The sequence below is a fragment of the Botrytis sinoallii genome (genome assembly GCF_014898435.1).
Source record: "Botrytis sinoallii strain Bc 23 chromosome Unknown BSIN_019, whole genome shotgun sequence".
Classification (NCBI taxonomy): Eukaryota; Fungi; Ascomycota; class Leotiomycetes; order Helotiales; family Sclerotiniaceae; genus Botrytis; species Botrytis sinoallii.
The window spans coordinates 858,517-874,683 of record NW_024066046.1 but is presented as its reverse complement, the minus strand read 5'-3'; the positions used below and the strand labels follow the sequence as shown (position 1 = coordinate 874,683).

Below are 16,167 nucleotides of genomic sequence, written 5' to 3'. Positions count from 1 at the left end.
TAACCATCCGTCCACTAGTTCATCCATGCATTAGGCCATCAAATTCATTAGATCAGACCTGTGTATGTTTCCTTGCCCCCTCCCAACTATACACTTCCTCCAACTCCCAACCACCAACTCTCAACCCCTTGCCACCCCTCACACATTTAAGTGCAGTGATATAAGACAATAACTTATTTGTAGGTAATCTAAGAAGTTTCCTCAGCATCCTCCTTAGCGGCAGCAGTTGCATCAGCAGCTGCATCCTTTTCACCCTCCTTGATCAATTCGACTTCGTTAGCTACAGATCCACCCTCATCTGCACCAGCAGTAGCCTTAGTTTCACCGTGTCCATGTCCATTAGTAGCTGGGGTTTCTGAAGCTGGAGTTGCAGCTCCTGATTCTTCGGCTTCAAGTTTCTCAACTTCCTTTTGGGCTTTCTCGATGTTCTATTGCAATTGTTAATTTATTGTAAAGTATTTCGTGAAAGGAAACTTACACGCTTAGTTTGAGCAGCTTGGTCCTCTTTCCAGTGAGCCAACTTGGCCTTGACTTTCTCGGTGACAGCTGGAACATCAGCAGCGCTGAAAGGTGGGTCAATTCCCATCTTAGTGAGATCCTCCATAACAGCTGGTGGGCAACTGTATTTTGTTGAAGCAGGAGTAGAAGTAGCTGCAGCATTTCTCTTGTTACCCTTCTTTCCCTTCTTGCCTCCAGTTCCCTTCATGAAATCTTCCTCACGGTCTTCCTTCTTCAAGACTCTAGTTCCCTTGAGTCCAGAATCATCCACAGTACGTCCAGCGGCGGCTTCAAGTCCAGAAGGAGCTTGTAAAGGTGCCTTGGTTGTGGTGTAAGTTGGATCGAGATATCGGAGAACTGATTCGGCGTTTCTAATTTCGTCAAGGTAGGCAGGGTCACTGGCCTCTGCGAGCATCTTCTGAGCGCGTTCCTTCTTTGCCTCAGTTTGTTTCTTCTCCCACTCAAGCTTTGATCTCTCGCGAGCCTTTTGACGTTGGTTGTAATCGTAGTTGCTAGCAGCTCGAACGGCTTGGTAGTGATCATCCTTGATCTGTCTCAAAGCGAGCCATTTCTCTTGTTGCTCAGCTTGGAGTCTATCCTTCTCGGCCTTGAGGGCACCAAAGTTCTTGAAAGCATCATCTTGCTCGGCCTTCAAGATATCCAATTCACCTTGAAGCTTCGAGTATTTCTCGGATAATGCCTTGCTTTCTGGATCGTCGAGGGAGTCTTGGAGATTCTTCCTCTTGGCCTTTAATGCTTCAATTGACTTTTCGGTATCATCGAATCCAGCGAATCCCTTACGTTGCTTGCGAAGGTTGGAGATTTCGGTAAGAGTCTTGCGCTCATCAACGATCTTCATGGTGGCAGCATCAACTTGCTTTTGTAATCTGTCGATTTCTCTGTCCAGTTCATCGACATTCTTGAATCCGACCTTTCCCTTGGCAACCTTCTGTTCGTTAACCTTGGCTTTGATTTGTTCATCAATCTTCTTGATTTGATCAAAAACTTGTAAACGACCAGCCTTTCCAGCACCTTGTTGTTCCTTGATTTCCTTCAATTGACTGATTAGATCATTTCTTCGTTTGGCAGCTGGAGAGTCCTTGTTCTTGTTTGGTTGCGCAACGTCCAATTTTGCTTTTGCGGCAGCCTGCATGAACTCATGTTAGATATTTTGTAATGAACAATGCAATGCAGTATGCCGATGCGCCAAACGAAACAATGTAGGGTTTTTACTTACAGCCTTTTCTTGACTCTGCTTGTGATCCTTCTCGGCTTGAGCTAACTTTGCCTTGAATGCAGCCTCATCTGGCTTGACTGGTCTGGTTTGAACATCTTTCTTGGCTCCCTCATCGACCTTGGTCGCAGGAGGAGAGGATTTGGTATCAGCCATATTTTTTTTGGTGGGATTATGACAAGCTACTGGAAGTGTAATGAACAAGTAAATGCTCAATTAACTCGACACCAAAAGAAAAGAAGAATATGTCACTTTGGGGAAAAGGACACAGTTTTATATCTGTACTTATAGAAAATAAGTATGAATATAAGAAAAAGGTAGAGGTTATTCCGGTAGACAGTTTATAAGTTAGTTTGACAAGGTTAAGGGAAAGATTTATATTAGTAAATTATTCTTTTTTTAAGTTGTGGGATGACAGGTAAGCTTTTAATTGGCTCTCGGGGTTCTATTGGCTGTATTAGCTGTATTGGCTGTATTATTGATTGTGCCGGTAGTATTGAATTAACAACTTTGAATTCAGATTGGGGGAATGATTAGTCAGGAATGAGTATTGACTTCGGAGTCGATTCTGTCCAGCTCCTCCGGATAAGCATAAGAGCAATTGAGGACAGTACGGTGACCTTGAAGGTCATAGTTGTCTGGTTGTCTGGTTGTCTTTTATTGTCTCATTGATGTCCACTGGTCTTAGAGCTTGTCTACCAGGCAAGGCTAATAAATTGAGGATCTATACCTACTGGGTAAGTAGACAGTCAAATGGGTCTAGTTGAGGAGAACAGATGCCGGAAGAAGAAGAGCCCATTTAGAAGTTCAACTACCAAGTACCTTAGAGAATCACCCAGAGAAATCACATAACTCATTCCATAAGCAAATATGAATCAACCTGTGTCCAACAAAAGTTGAAAGTTCAGTCGAGACAGTACAGTTACAATACGTTACAATATGGTACAGACCTTGGGACGTCTTTATAGTCTGTATACCTACCCGACAGTCTAACAAGCCACTCGGCAAGTCGCTGCAACCCAGCCTCAATCAGCCTCAAGAATCATGTGACTTCCCCATACATTTGCAGTTCACGTCTGCTTGAACTTTTTTTGAGCCACTAGCGTCAAAATATTTACAAAGGGCCCTTGACTGAATCTGAATCCATCAACAAGTCAATCTACAATCAACTTCCCACAATCCTCTTCTCGTCTCATTCCAGAATCTCTTGTAGGACGAGATTCTTCTTCTTTGCGCGATTATCTTGGAATCTTGCAATTTAATCTTCCTTCCTTCTTCTACCTACTACCTAAATCTTCAAAATGGCTGACGACGAGGATCGCGCGCAAAAGCAACGGGATGGAATTGATAGAGAGGCCGCAAAGCTATGGAGATGTTATAGAACTGTACACGAGATGGTTCAGGATCGGGGTTACCTTCTCGCTGAAGAGGAAGTCAACATGAGCTTTGATACATTCAAGAGCAAGTTCACCAGTAATGATGGAAGTGTTGAGTATGCGCCCTTTTATTTCTCATCTCAGTAAACTTTCTCGACACATACTGGCTTTTCTATCTCCGTCTGGCATGGCATACCTTCTCTAATCTTATGGACTAACAATTCACCTCCTTAGTCGTCGCCAAATGAACTTCTCCGCAACCCCAAGTGAAGCTATGATTGCCAAATACGCAGTTGCGCCCACCGCAGAGAACCCAAACCCAACTACCTCTGAAATTGGTACTATCTGGATTGAGTTTCTCATGGTAACTGATGTTTCCATTGGAATCAAACAAATGCGAACATTCGCCCAGCATCTTTCTCAGCACAACTTCTCGGCTGGAATTCTTATCGCACCTGTTGCACCATCAGGTCCCGCTCAAAAGATTATTCCCGCTGTCGCATCCGAGACCAGAATCGAGACTTTCGTCGAGCAAGATTTACTTGTCAATATTACACATCATGAATTGGTTCCCAAGCATGTATTATTGAGTAGAGAAGAGAGGGCCAAGCTGTTGTCAAGATATAGATTGAAGGATACTCAACTTCCACGTATTCAAGCTGCCGATCCAGTCGCGAAATATTTGGGATTGAGAAGAGGGCAGGTCGTTAAGATTATCAGAAAGTCGGAAACTGCTGGTCGTTATGCCAGTTACAGATTGTGCGTTTAATGGAGCTGGACAGATGATTTGGTGTTAATAACTAGGGAGTTTATTGGGAAAATTGCATATTTGGGGAAGGCGTAATAGGACGGAAGAAAGACTGAGGATGAGATTGTCGATTTTGGCTTTCCAGGAGGCAGTACCTTTAGACACGAAATTTGATATCAAATTTCTTTTTCTGTATATTTCTGATAGTTTTAGAGCTTTGCAATAAGATCTATACTACAGTTTTAAGAATTTAGGCTCACTCTCTGACAAGCTTATAAAAAGTTCCTTTCTAGTCATTCCCGAGCTAGCCTAAGGGCTGATTATCAATATCATCTCTGTTATAGGTTATCTGGAGAAGCGGGATACAAACATCCTGAAACTTTCAACCTCATCGAGACTTCCCTGCTCCCACTCTCATCTTCTACTCTCCATGATTCACCAGTCTGCAAATTGTTCACCACTGATTTCCGCTTTAGTCACATACCAAGTGTCTTCCTCACCTCTGTCCAGGTTATGACTCTTCTTAATGCCATGTCAAATTAAATTATCGATCATATATGGACGCTAATCTTCTAGTTCACCAACATCACTTTCCCCTCTTTTCTTCCTTCTTTGGCTCTCTCTGTGGGATGTGATATAGTTTTGAAAAGTGTTGAAAATATGATTTGATAGGAGTATCCATATTTGCTTTGTATTTGAATGGATTTCTTGTTATGTTGTTCATGTAAGTGTTGCCATGCTGAGTGATTCTACCATGGTTTAATTGTTGTCATGATATAGTCTTGATTTTGGACTCTCTTGTTCAGGATGAGATGAATGGACTATATGAATTTCTCAGTAATTAGATGAAGCCAAACATGTGAATGTCAGATGAAGAACTCTTTTGAATATGAGTTTGATTGCAAGGGAGCCTCAAATGTCATGGCGAGTATCTATCTATCTACTCACCTTCTAACTAGGTAACTAATTATTAACTTTACTACTAGATCACCAAGGAGTTGATGTGAATAAATATCCATGTATATGATTGGTTTGTCACTAGGGGTGATCTCGGATGTTCGGATTATCAATTGTTCCGGCTGACCTTCAGCATTTAATTTTTATCATTATTTGCGACTGAAAGACATAGCTTGATTTTGCGCAAATTCAATATTTTCCATAAATCCATTTTTCAATCAACCTAATTAATTGAAAATGGGTCAACGTGGAAAGGTAAGCTTTCAACTCCCACTTTTCAATTGATACAATCAAAATATCTAATGTTTAACAGGGAGGTCGTGGCGGCAGAGGAGGACGAGGTGGTAGAAATGGCGGAAGATCAAGAGACAATCAAGTCGACACTCGATGCAGCTTTGAGAAAGTTCCAAAATCCAACGAGAAATTCGAGAGATATTATAATGAACTTTTGAATTTGGAAGAGGCAGAGAAAGAGGAGTTCTGGGGAGCGTTGAAGAGAGAATTACCAAATAGTTTTCGATTTGCGGGGTCAAAAGGGTATGTTAATCAATTATTTGAATATGAAATTAGTATGCTTGACCTGGTACACTTTTCTAACAACTTATAGTCATGCAATTGCGGTTCAAAAACAATTGAAAGAACGATACATTCCTGAAATTTCGGAAATCAAGCAATTCGATGGTAGTCCGGTTGAACCTCCAATGCCAGTTCCATGGTATCCCGATGAACTCGCATGGTCGATGAAGACTTCGAAAACTGTCATCCGAAAATCTCCTCCCTTTGCCAAATTCCAGAAATTCTTGGTTTCAGAAACCAGCGTCGGAAATATCAGTAGACAGGAGATTGTCAGTATGATTCCACCTTTGGTTATGGACTTGAACCCTGGAATGACAGTCTTGGATATGTGTGCTGCGCCAGGAAGTAAGGCGGCTCAATTGTTGGAAATGGTACATCATGGAGAGGAAACCAGAGTTCAAGCAGTCTTGAAAGGAGACGGAAGCGCAGACGCAGAATTGGAGCTCGATCCAAGTGATGATGGAAGAGCTACAGGTTTATTGATCGCCAACGATGCCGACTACAAAAGAAGTCACATGTTGATTCATCAACTTAAACGACTTTCATCCCCCAATCTCATCGTCACTAATCATGATGCTACTATGTTTCCATCAATCAAGCTTCCACCTACGCCAGAAAACCCAGCGACCAACCGATACCTCAAATTCGATCGAATTTTGGCCGATGTGCCTTGCTCTGGAGATGGTACAACTAGAAAGAATGTCAATTTGTGGAAGGATTGGAATCCAGGTAACGCACTTGGACTTTATGTTACACAAGTTCGCATTTTGGTTAGAGCTCTTCAAATGCTCAAGGTTGGTGGACGTGTTGTCTACTCTACTTGTAGTATGAATCCTATTGAAAACGAGGCAGTCGTTGCTTCCGCTATTGAAAGATGCGGTGGACCTGAGAAGGTTAAATTGGTATCTAGCGATGATCAATTACCTTTACTCAAGAGAAGACCAGGTTTGAAGACTTGGACCGTCATGGATAAGAAAGGTCGTGTTTGGAAATCCTGGGCTGAATTACAAAAGTTCATTGCAGAAAATGGTCAAGATGACTGGACTGGTAGATTGGTTGAGGGAATGTTTCCACCAACGGATGAATCCATGTCAAGTGTTCCTTTGGATCAATGCATGCGTGTTTACGCGCATTTGCAAGATACTGGTGGTTTCTTCATCACAATTTTGGAGAAACAAGCAGAGTTCAAGGCAAAGCCAGAATCGGAAAACAAAAAAATCGCACCAAAACCTCCCATCACAGCAATTGTTGATGAGATCGAGTCTGCTCCTGCTCCAAAGGATGGTGAGACTGTCGCACCAAAAATTGAGGCAGCTGATGGACTTACTCACCCTACCACATCCACTCTCGACGAACTTACACCTGTAGCACGTCAAAACCAAGAACAACCTGGATCTGATGCAACAAACACCGTTGGTTCTAAGCGTCCTGCCTCGGAGATCGAAGACATTGAAATGGATGCCGCTATTGAGAACAAAAAATTAAAGACGGAAGATACCGAAATCCATGCACCCACTGAGGGTCGTACAGAACATTACCCACCACCGCCAGGTGCAGAGCTGGGCCTCACAACTCGTCCAGGCGATCAACGAGCCGATGCTCCACCAAAGAAGCTTCTCAATAAGTATGGTCAAAATCAAGCATTTGAAGAGGCATTCAAATACATTCCCGGTGACCAATCTCAAGTTCAAGATATTGAATCGTTCTACAAATTGAGTGAGAAGTTCCCAAGAGATAGATTCTTGGTTAGAAATGCAACTGGTGAACCAGCCAAGACTATTTACTACACAACTGCGTTGATTAGAGATATCTTAAGCGAGAACGAAGGCAAGGGAATAAAGTTCATCCATGCTGGTGTCAAGATGTTCATGAAACAAGATGTACAAGGTGAAGGTGTTTGCAGATGGCGTATTCAATCTGAAGGTATGCCAATTCTTCAAGGGTATGTCGGAGAGGGAAGAGTTGTCAATTTGTCTAAGAAAGAGACTCTTCGTACACTCTTGATTGAGATGTTCCCTAAAGTATCAGGCGATTCGTGGAAGGAACTCGGAGAGATTGGAGAAAGAGTAAGAGATATCGGAATGGGATGTTGTGTTTTGAGAATTGAGCCAGGTGAAGGTGAAGATGCTTTCACCGAGAGAATGGTCCTTCCTTTGTGGAGAAGTATGCATTCGCTTAATTTGATGTTGGCAAAGGAGGATAGAAGTGCTATGTTATTGAGAATTTTCAATGACACCACACCTTTGGTTAATAATTCAGTGGGAGCTCAAAGGGAAGCGGAACTTAAGAAGGAAGGAGAAAATAAGACGGACGTAGCTCCAGGATTCAAGGTTGAGAATGGAGAGATCAAGGTTGATGTTGATGGTGGATTAGAGGGTGCGGCTGCCACAGAAGTAAAGAAAGGAGATCAGAGAGATGGAGATGTACAAATTCGAGAGGGACCTTATGATACCTTGGTTGCGGGTGTAGAGCAAGTAGTTAATAGAGGTGTGGATGTTAAAGCCGAAAAGATTGAGAAGGGTGAAGAGACTGGTGGACCGGAAGTACAATTGGGTGGTATGGGTGGAATTGAAGGACAGGAAGGTGGGGTCGCGTAGCTTTTGAGGGGAAGAATCCAAAATGAGTAGATTGATTTATCGATCGATGGCCGATGGGGTGGGTTTGGGATGGATGTAAAATGGCGTTATTAGTTTCACATGACGTGTTTATTCACGAGTCTGGGAAAAGGAACTGTTCTGGAATCTTTTAAATAGATAAATTGAATTAAATTGCACATTACGATTTTTTTTTGCATTGAGTAATGTCACATCTCTGTGGCAATTTTCCAAACTTCAATGAGATGCCTCGACAGCTGGTTTGGTATTCTATGCATATATCGCATTGCGTATGGCCGGCAAAGATAGTGGACACTGGACATAGGGAGCGAAGGGTTCACGGGTGCCTATCTGCAATTTCATTGGTCTTGGCAGCTGAGTATTATTATTCGTATTAGCATTATGTGGTACGTGGTATGTGGTATGTAGGTAGCGGGAATTGTGAAATCTGGGGTCGGTAAGATTGGAGCGGGGGCGGGGGCGTAGGAGTGAGCTTTGAAGATTTTGGCGGGCTTTTATTTTTCCAAGTACAGAGAGAGATTAGGTACTCTGATTTAAGTATATAGTTATGTTTTGGAATGAGAAGTATGGTTGGTGAGTATGGTTGGTAGGGAGAGGGGGAAGGAGGGCATTGTGTGTTGAACTTTGAAAATTTGAAGATTTGGATTTTTTGGTATGCAGATGGAAATGGAAATGAAGTGAAATGACATTAATCGGACTGGATTGAATCGGATTGAATTGAAAGTTCTTCTGCGTGTGTGTACCTCTGATAGACCGGGGAAACTTTAGATTGATACATGAGAATGAGAGATTATATATACATACATACATACATACATACATACATTCTGATAAAGCTGTAAGCTATAAGCTGCTACTACCTACCTACCTTCGAAAACAAGACAAATACCTATTCATAGCTACCTTAAAAGTCGGCACGCCGCCATCCGTTGTGGAGATTTCGAGGAGTAACTTACTAGGTAGGATTTTTTGTGCGATATAACGATGGCGTACCGCCTGTACGAGGGTTGAATGTTTTTGGCATCCTTTTGAGGAGGGGGAGGGGATGTTTTGAGATATTAGGAGATTGAGTGGGTGCTTGATGAGGATGAGGATATATAGTTCTTTGTGATTATCATGAGGTGATTCGGGAAGATTTGTTCAATATACTTTTTTTCTCATTCATTCTTCATTCATTTTTTTTTTAGTTCTACTCTTACCTACTCTCGAGTCTCGAGAGTAAAATCTGTTAAAAATGCTCTCTCAACTCCAACTCAAGTCTCTCATCACATTCCCTATTTTTCTTCTTCCGTCCTGGCCATTCCCGTTCTGGAGGGAAAAGGCCACATCTGCCTGCACCTGTACGTGTACCTTCTCTTTCCCTCTCGCGACCTCTCCCATACACACCCCAAACACCATCTTCCCATTCATCCCCAACGCTCAACTAACCCCCCCTAGGAAGGCACCGGAACCTGTCAACCCACCTCAACCTGCACCAGCAACGGCTTCCACATCTCCGGCTACTGTCCCGGCCCCGCATCCACACAATGCTGCATCTTCCAAAAACCTGTCAGCCCTCTACCGGCGCAGGGGATCTCTGTCTCAATACCGCTGATGGTTGTGATGGCGGATCATTCATCGCGGGTTTCTGTCCCGGAAATAGCGCGGTACAATGTTGTGTGAAGAAGAGCGATACGAGCGATAAAGAAGATGCGGAGAAGGGGAGTGCGAGTGGGAAAGATGTGGTGCAGGCGGCGGTTGCAAAGGAGGGGGTAAAGTATGTTTTTGGTGGGGGTGGATGTAAAGGAGAATCAAGTGGAGGGTTTGATTGTTCGGGTATGTGGATTCTAAAGTTGTTTTTGTGTAGATATGTGAGGGATGAACTAACAATTTAGGATAGGACTAACACAATACGCGATCTGCAAAGCAGAAGGATATACCATTCGTACGCCCTCCCTTGCTGCCTAGTCCCCGTCTCCTGAACTAACACTCTACCTCCAGCTCGCACAGCCCAACTCCAATACCACTCTTCCCTCGGCAAACGCATTCCCCGCGCCCAAGCCAAAGCAGGCGATTTTATCTTCTGGGGCACTAACGGTGATTGTGTGAATAAAGTTCATCATGTGGGTATCTTTATGCGGAGTAATTGGATGGTCAACGCGCCGCATACTGGAAGTGTGGTGAGAGAAAGTACGTTTGAGGGGAGTAGTGAGTTGTGTGATTATGCAGTGAGGTTTTGGAAGGATTAGATGAAGTTTTGGGGGAGGGCGAGATCTCGTCCCTGGGGGCTGATTTGTTGAACGGTGGTATGCGTCAGTGTGAGTAAGAGTGGTTTGTGATGGTTTGTGGTGGTTTGTGGTGGTTTGTACGGACGAAAGATGGAGTATTTCCTTCATTTAGATACGCTTCTTTCTCCATCTGAATTCTTCACTTATGCCTTTCCTCTTCACAAAATTTGAATGGAAATGATCTTCAATCGCCAAGTCAGTGATAGAATCCGTCCGTGCCATCTACAGCATTTTCAACAGTCGAATTTTCAAAGGCCACTGCTTCTTTCTGTCATTCCTTTGCCATATAATGCATGCAAATCGTGATTTTCATAGTCTATCCATCTAAACAGCATATGCATGTAGTATTGAAGATGAAAGTTAACAATCAAATCCCAACCATCATATGAACACTACTCAACAGCACAGATTCAAGCATTCAATCTCCATATAAAAAACATATAAGTAACTGAACAATGCATCTCCAATCTTCATCCAATCCCCATGCAACATCAATCCTAAAGCACAAATTTTTTCAACATAAGATTACTTTGCAACCACAAATAACTAACAATACGATACAACGAAGGACAATCATACAAGTTTCGAACCGGTAAAATCATCTGACGGTGCACATTGATGCGGATATCAAATCCCACGTCTTGAACACCTCTTTAATAAATGCAAAGTGCCTCCTCCCGCTCCCGCCCACCTTTGGTAGGATTTCAGGCTGAAACGCAGATACATCTGACAGTATGAAGTATCCACAACCCCAAAAAGCGTTTTCAAGCTCAGAAATGACATATTAATGTAATGTAGATCCGATAAACATATAAGCACTATCGGCATCTGATAGATCATCACTTTGCAAAATCTCGGCACTAGCTTGTGGTGATTGGATACTGTAACTTCTCCGATATGTAGTGAGAATGAGTTTGATATTTCCGTTCTGAGTTGTGTAACTAGTATATCTCATTGCATAGTTTATTCACGAGACAACGTGGCTCACTCGATTTGAATATACTTTCAAAAACTTATGTTACAAGCAATGAATTTCTTAGATCATTTTTCTATCTCAAGCTGAAAGCAAAAGCTATATGAAAAGATTAAGGAAGTACAGTAGTAAATCCAAGACTACCTCGATATAAATATGCCGTCTCACTTTGCATATCCGCCTCATTATTTGAAACTGTTGTAGACTGGTCTATAGATTCATTTGTGCTCTTGGACTGATCACTGGATTAAAGAATGAGACAGCGAATAGCGATGCACCCATAGTACAGAAAACGAGTTCAACAATGTTGCACAATATGGGCTAAGCCAGATGCGATGGCATTGATATCATCTCATCTACTAATAGGCGACCTTCTAAGAATTTTTAACTCCCACGAGTGATAGACAGGGCTGAAAGAACAAAGAAGCAAGAGAAAAGTACTAAGATGAAAAGATTGGGACAGAATGAAATACACACCTGTATCATCAGCCACGTACCTTTCACATTCGCTTATGAAGACCACAGAACTCAAAAACAGCGTCAATCTCGACAAAGTATCAGCGATATGAAGTATGGCCAAGCAAATGTAATGGGGAGTTTTTAGCAATACACTCAGAAATGAGATTGATTAACAATTGGAGCTTGCCACATACATCATGCCTTCACTATTTGCCCACAAAACACACAACCAAAGTGGCTCTCGGAAACGAAAGGATAAATGACGAAAGAATAGATGCGATGTGTTACGAGGCAGTTTCTAAAAATTGTACAGTTTTGATAAATTCGTGCCCCCCACGACCGAGGGTTGGTGGGTCAGAGAAAGATAGGAACTATTGAGATTAAACTTAAATAGAGGTATGGGGTGTAGCTGGAATATCGAGGCGAAATCTTCTATGAGGCGAAGACCTTACAGCGGTCACTCTCCTGCGTATGAGCCCTGTATGGGGCATACGATCAAAAGCCCACCCTAACGGCGAATAATCATTGGCACTCGAAGAGTAATCTGAAGGGAATTTATAGTGCTTATTATATTTTTCTCGTCCCTCTTCCCACATTTGCTGGTAAAAGGCTTTCTCGTCGTATAGCGCAGGATCCTCAATATGAAGACCAAATGTGTTGATCCCAGTCTTCTGGACAAAATATTTCCACATGTATGGACCACTGCTAACCCATGGATCTGGGGTGAAGCCAATAGTATCAGCGATATGCATAAAATCTTCCTTTATGATGCGTCTACCCCAACCATTAAGACAGGATGAAGGCCACCAATGTGATGGGTCCCATCTGGTTTCCGTTAAAAAATATTGGAAAGGAAGAGTGAGCATGGCGTCTGTTTGAATAAATTGCCGTATGGAATTCGATGAATTTGAACAAGGGGTTTTGTATAGCCGTACGATTTTTACATTGTGCTCGAGTCGTGGAGGTAAGTCGTGGTTGCCCCTCTGTTGTATCTCGAAGTGTCTAGTATCAAACCAGTCCAACCCAAGATATCGACACTCATCTTGATGTTGAGAGTAGGATCTAATTATTGCCACGATGACTGAAGCTTCGTTAACACCTTTTATATCAACTGCCAAAACTACGACAGGATGGCCAGCCATGCCAGTCTTGCCATATTTTTCGAGTTCTGCGCGGGCCGCTGGGTCCAGCTTGTGTGCACCGGGCAGAAACAGAATGCAGCCAGGCGCAATATCCCAAAGCGGCACAGGAGTACTTAGTTGATGCAAAGGTTGAAACTTTTTGGGGTCATAGTATGGACTGAATATTTTGTTCCATACTTTCGATTTCTGCCATTCCCTTACGGGAACGTGGTTTGTATTTGTAGACGTAAGATTCGATTCTTTATCTTTACTCAAGTTCCTCAAAGAATATTCAGATATCCCTGGGGCCACCGCATCTCTGCCAGTAGAATATGGCGATCTCGGCACATATTGAAAAGCGTTTCTGGAGTCTCTCAGGATAAACGGTACGCCATGGCCAATATTTGTATTCGGGGCTCTTCTTCGAATGAAGGACCTTCGAACAAGAGGTCGGGTCATTGGTGAGCCTTAAATATGGTTATGATAGGTTCAATGAATGTGTATATTAGGAGGATATATACGTTGCGCACAAAACTCGTTCAGATTTCAAGGATGGAATCGCATAGGACGAAGTTGTTTAAAAACATGGTCAAGGTTTGGCCTAGAGAGGGTTCAGTATAAGGACATATGTTACAGGAGGAAACATTATGAGGTTAAAGGAGCCTACCAGAGAATTGGAAAGTCACTGCGACCGAGGGAGGTTCATGGGAGTGTCGTTGATGGTTTCGAAGGGAGTGAGAGTTAAGACGAATAAATAAATTAGATGATTTGTAATCAATTTGAAGTTCAATGATATGATAAGCTTGATTACTATCAACGATATGATATTTCCTCTGCGATAGGATGCATAAGATACATAAATATAAGATGATTACAAGGCGACAACGACCATTCATTCTCATTATACTGCTGTGATATTTGAATATTGAGCTAGTGATGTATGTGATGTGAATTCTATTCACTCATCAAAATCCAGAAAACGCTTGAACAAATCTAGGTATGATCGATCTCCTTAACAAGTTCAATTGTATGGTATCTCAAGTCTATAAATTCTTTCCTTCCAGCCAGAATTAAAGAAATCTATCCCTGCCAACGTTGTATTGGCAAAGTACCTCCCTGATCCCTATTCTCTTTCTCGACGGCGTCACCCTCCTTTGTTCCATTTTCCGTTCACAAGGTACTGGTTCCATTTCCATTTCTGGGCCCCTCAGTCGAACACCTTGTTCATAGCTTGATGCGCCAATTCAACACCCAAGAATGTTGCCGCATTAGCAGGTACAGCTCTTGCCAATGCTGGTCCAAATCCAGGGAAGAACGCCTTGAATCCTCCATTTCTATATAATCCTTTTATAACACCCCCAACAGTTGGTTTGCCTTCCATGGTCTGTAGCCTCGATTTGACTGTATCAACTGGGAAGACTGGAATCCACATTGCTACACCTGCGCATGCTCCCGCTCCAGTGATGGCCAATAAACTCAAGTCCTTCCCTGGTTTCCCGGTGACAGGGTCTATAGGAGTTAGACGACGCTTAATGTATTCGTAAGTTGCAAAATATGCGGCACTTCCAGGTCCATCTCTTGCTAGTGTAGCAGCTGATCCTCGGAAGACTGATTTGATGCCACCTTCTTTGTACAGTTGCTTCACGACATCGACACCACCATTGTATTTTGGCTTTTCTCCAGGCGCAAGTTCTTTTTGACCTTGGATTTGTAGGAGGACCTTGACACGTTCAAATGGGGCGGTAATGATAGTTTGTGGAATGGCAGAGAAGAAACCAGCTGTACTAATTTGAGCGATTGTGAGGGGTTCGTGAGGGGCAGTGGAGGTAAAGTTGCGCACAAGGTTCTTGCCGACATCGAAGCCCCAGAAAGACACGGCGACTGTTGAGTAGAAAGATTAGTTAGTTGTGTGGTCAAGGAACTTTGACATCGAAGCAAAGACAAGAAGAATCAATGTAAGAGGAAGGAAAAAGAGAGAACATACACATAGGAGTAACACCCACTAGCGGCGCACTCACACCCGCATATAAACCCCTCGCAAGACCATCCTTCGCGACAGATTTCGTAACCACATCAATAGCACCTTTATAAACCCCTCTTTCCGCAGTTTGTAGACGGACTTTGACCAAATCAAATGGATGGCCAACAATAACTGCGCAAACACCACCGAACCCTCCAGCAGCCAGTGACCGTAATCCTGCGAAGGATTTTTGAACAACAATTTCAGCGTCTTGTTTTAATTCGGCTTTGGATTCAGGGACGTGGGGCAAGTGAGGGTTGATGGTGTCAATCTTTTGATTTATTTGAGCTCCTGTAGAGGCAGAAGAAGTAGGAGCCATGATTGGGAGAAGGGTAAGGGAAGGGAAGGAAACTTTGAGGGATTGTGAGAAAATCTATCTGCGAAAGGAATGTTTATTGGAGGGGAATGTTATGAAGGAAGCTTGTGATTGTCAAGAGGGAGCTATACCAGTACCGCGCTTTTCATATTTAAGCCGAGGCAGGCCAAAATCAAGCCAAAATCAAGTTGATCGGTCATCGGCATAAGATATTACCGAGTTTCGGATAGGAGGTGGAGGGACATTCGGGGCAGTGGAAAAATGTATCTTTGTTGAACATTTTTCGTGTTGTGGTACATGTCAACCTCTGACATGCTGTGTTGTATTTTGGAGGATATAGTCTGGTAGTGTCGGAGAATATAAAGGATGGCAAGAAGGGTCATATGATAGCATGAACGATCATGATATACGAGCATGAGAATGAGAAGGAAGAAAAGTATTGGATATCAACTTATGTTGTAATCCGGATATATTCGTGGTCTTACTACCCAAGACCACCCTTAAGAAATGCTTTGCAGGTATTCATCAAATTCTCGATAAATTGATGGATGTATGGCAAAGGTCTCGGTGACGACGAAGTGGAAAAGATATTTTTGGAAGGAAGCATTAAATCCAATTAGACGTTTTGGTTTAGACGATGACCCCTGAACCATCCCACACAAGTTCGAGACAACTTAGACACAACACAACTTACGAGTAGACAAGATCCTATTCCAGAGTAGAAGAAGTAATTTGTTAACCTTGTATCAGATTCCCAACTAAGATACCCTTGGTAAGCCCTATGAGAGAACCAATGACGCTCTTTTGATGCATTTTCCAAAGTTTGAATACTTTGCAGGTATAATATACCTTCCAGCGAAGCACCAAGCAAGGTTGGAGCTTGATTGTCATTTATTGATTCTTCACCAGCCTGGTGAGCCCAACAACAAATAACAGCAACGGAAGCTAAAATGACATGTAAGTCTTACTATTTTCCATTCGGGTAGTCAGTCATTTTACATTTACTC

At 42.7% G+C, this 16,167-nt stretch overlaps 6 protein-coding genes across 6 annotated transcripts; 3 read left to right on the top strand and 3 right to left on the bottom strand.

Moving 5' to 3' along the window:
• Positions 1 to 188: 188 nt before the first annotated feature.
• EAF02_009419 (uncharacterized protein) lies at positions 189 to 1,888 on the bottom strand (the record flags this gene model as incomplete). Its single annotated transcript, XM_038905467.1, has 3 exons — positions 189 to 428; positions 479 to 1,645; positions 1,736 to 1,888. 3 exons carry the CDS (start codon positions 1,886 to 1,888, stop codon positions 189 to 191), a joined length of 1,560 nt encoding a protein of 519 aa, XP_038754920.1.
• A 965-nt stretch (positions 1,889 to 2,853) lies between these two features.
• EAF02_009418 (uncharacterized protein) lies at positions 2,854 to 4,311 on the top strand. Its single transcript, XM_038905466.1, has 2 exons — positions 2,854 to 3,224; positions 3,343 to 4,311. The coding sequence occupies exons 1-2, from the start codon at positions 3,034 to 3,036 to the stop codon at positions 3,875 to 3,877; spliced, it is 726 nt and encodes a 241-aa protein (XP_038754919.1). The 5' UTR covers positions 2,854 to 3,033; the 3' UTR covers positions 3,878 to 4,311.
• A 739-nt stretch (positions 4,312 to 5,050) lies between these two features.
• EAF02_009417 (uncharacterized protein) lies at positions 5,051 to 7,986 on the top strand (the record flags this gene model as incomplete). Its single annotated transcript, XM_038905465.1, has 3 exons — positions 5,051 to 5,068; positions 5,127 to 5,350; positions 5,421 to 7,986. 3 exons carry the CDS (start codon positions 5,051 to 5,053, stop codon positions 7,984 to 7,986), a joined length of 2,808 nt encoding a protein of 935 aa, XP_038754918.1.
• A 1,544-nt stretch (positions 7,987 to 9,530) lies between these two features.
• On the top strand, positions 9,531 to 10,232 carry EAF02_009416 (uncharacterized protein; the record flags this gene model as incomplete). The annotated part of the gene is made up of 3 exons (XM_038905464.1): positions 9,531 to 9,819; positions 9,884 to 9,928; positions 9,985 to 10,232. 3 exons carry the CDS (start codon positions 9,531 to 9,533, stop codon positions 10,230 to 10,232), a joined length of 582 nt encoding a protein of 193 aa, XP_038754917.1.
• Positions 10,233 to 12,089: 1,857 nt separating this feature from the next.
• On the bottom strand, positions 12,090 to 13,283 carry EAF02_009415 (uncharacterized protein; the record flags this gene model as incomplete). The annotated part of the gene is made up of 1 exon (XM_038905463.1): positions 12,090 to 13,283. The coding sequence occupies one exon, from the start codon at positions 13,281 to 13,283 to the stop codon at positions 12,090 to 12,092; it is 1,194 nt and encodes a 397-aa protein (XP_038754916.1).
• A 748-nt stretch (positions 13,284 to 14,031) lies between these two features.
• On the bottom strand, positions 14,032 to 15,163 carry EAF02_009414 (uncharacterized protein; the record flags this gene model as incomplete). The annotated part of the gene is made up of 2 exons (XM_038905462.1): positions 14,032 to 14,705; positions 14,809 to 15,163. 2 exons carry the CDS (start codon positions 15,161 to 15,163, stop codon positions 14,032 to 14,034), a joined length of 1,029 nt encoding a protein of 342 aa, XP_038754915.1.
• Between the last annotated feature and the right edge of the window lie 1,004 nt (positions 15,164 to 16,167).

Coding starts and splice junctions, on each gene's coding strand:
- EAF02_009418 (XM_038905466.1), top strand. CDS start 3,034: ATGGCTGACGACGAGGATCGCGCGCAAAAGCAACGGGATGGAATTGAT. Junction 3,225..3,342: donor AGTAATGATGGAAGTGTTGA/GTATGCGCCCTT, acceptor TCACCTCCTTAG/TCGTCGCCAAATGAACTTCT.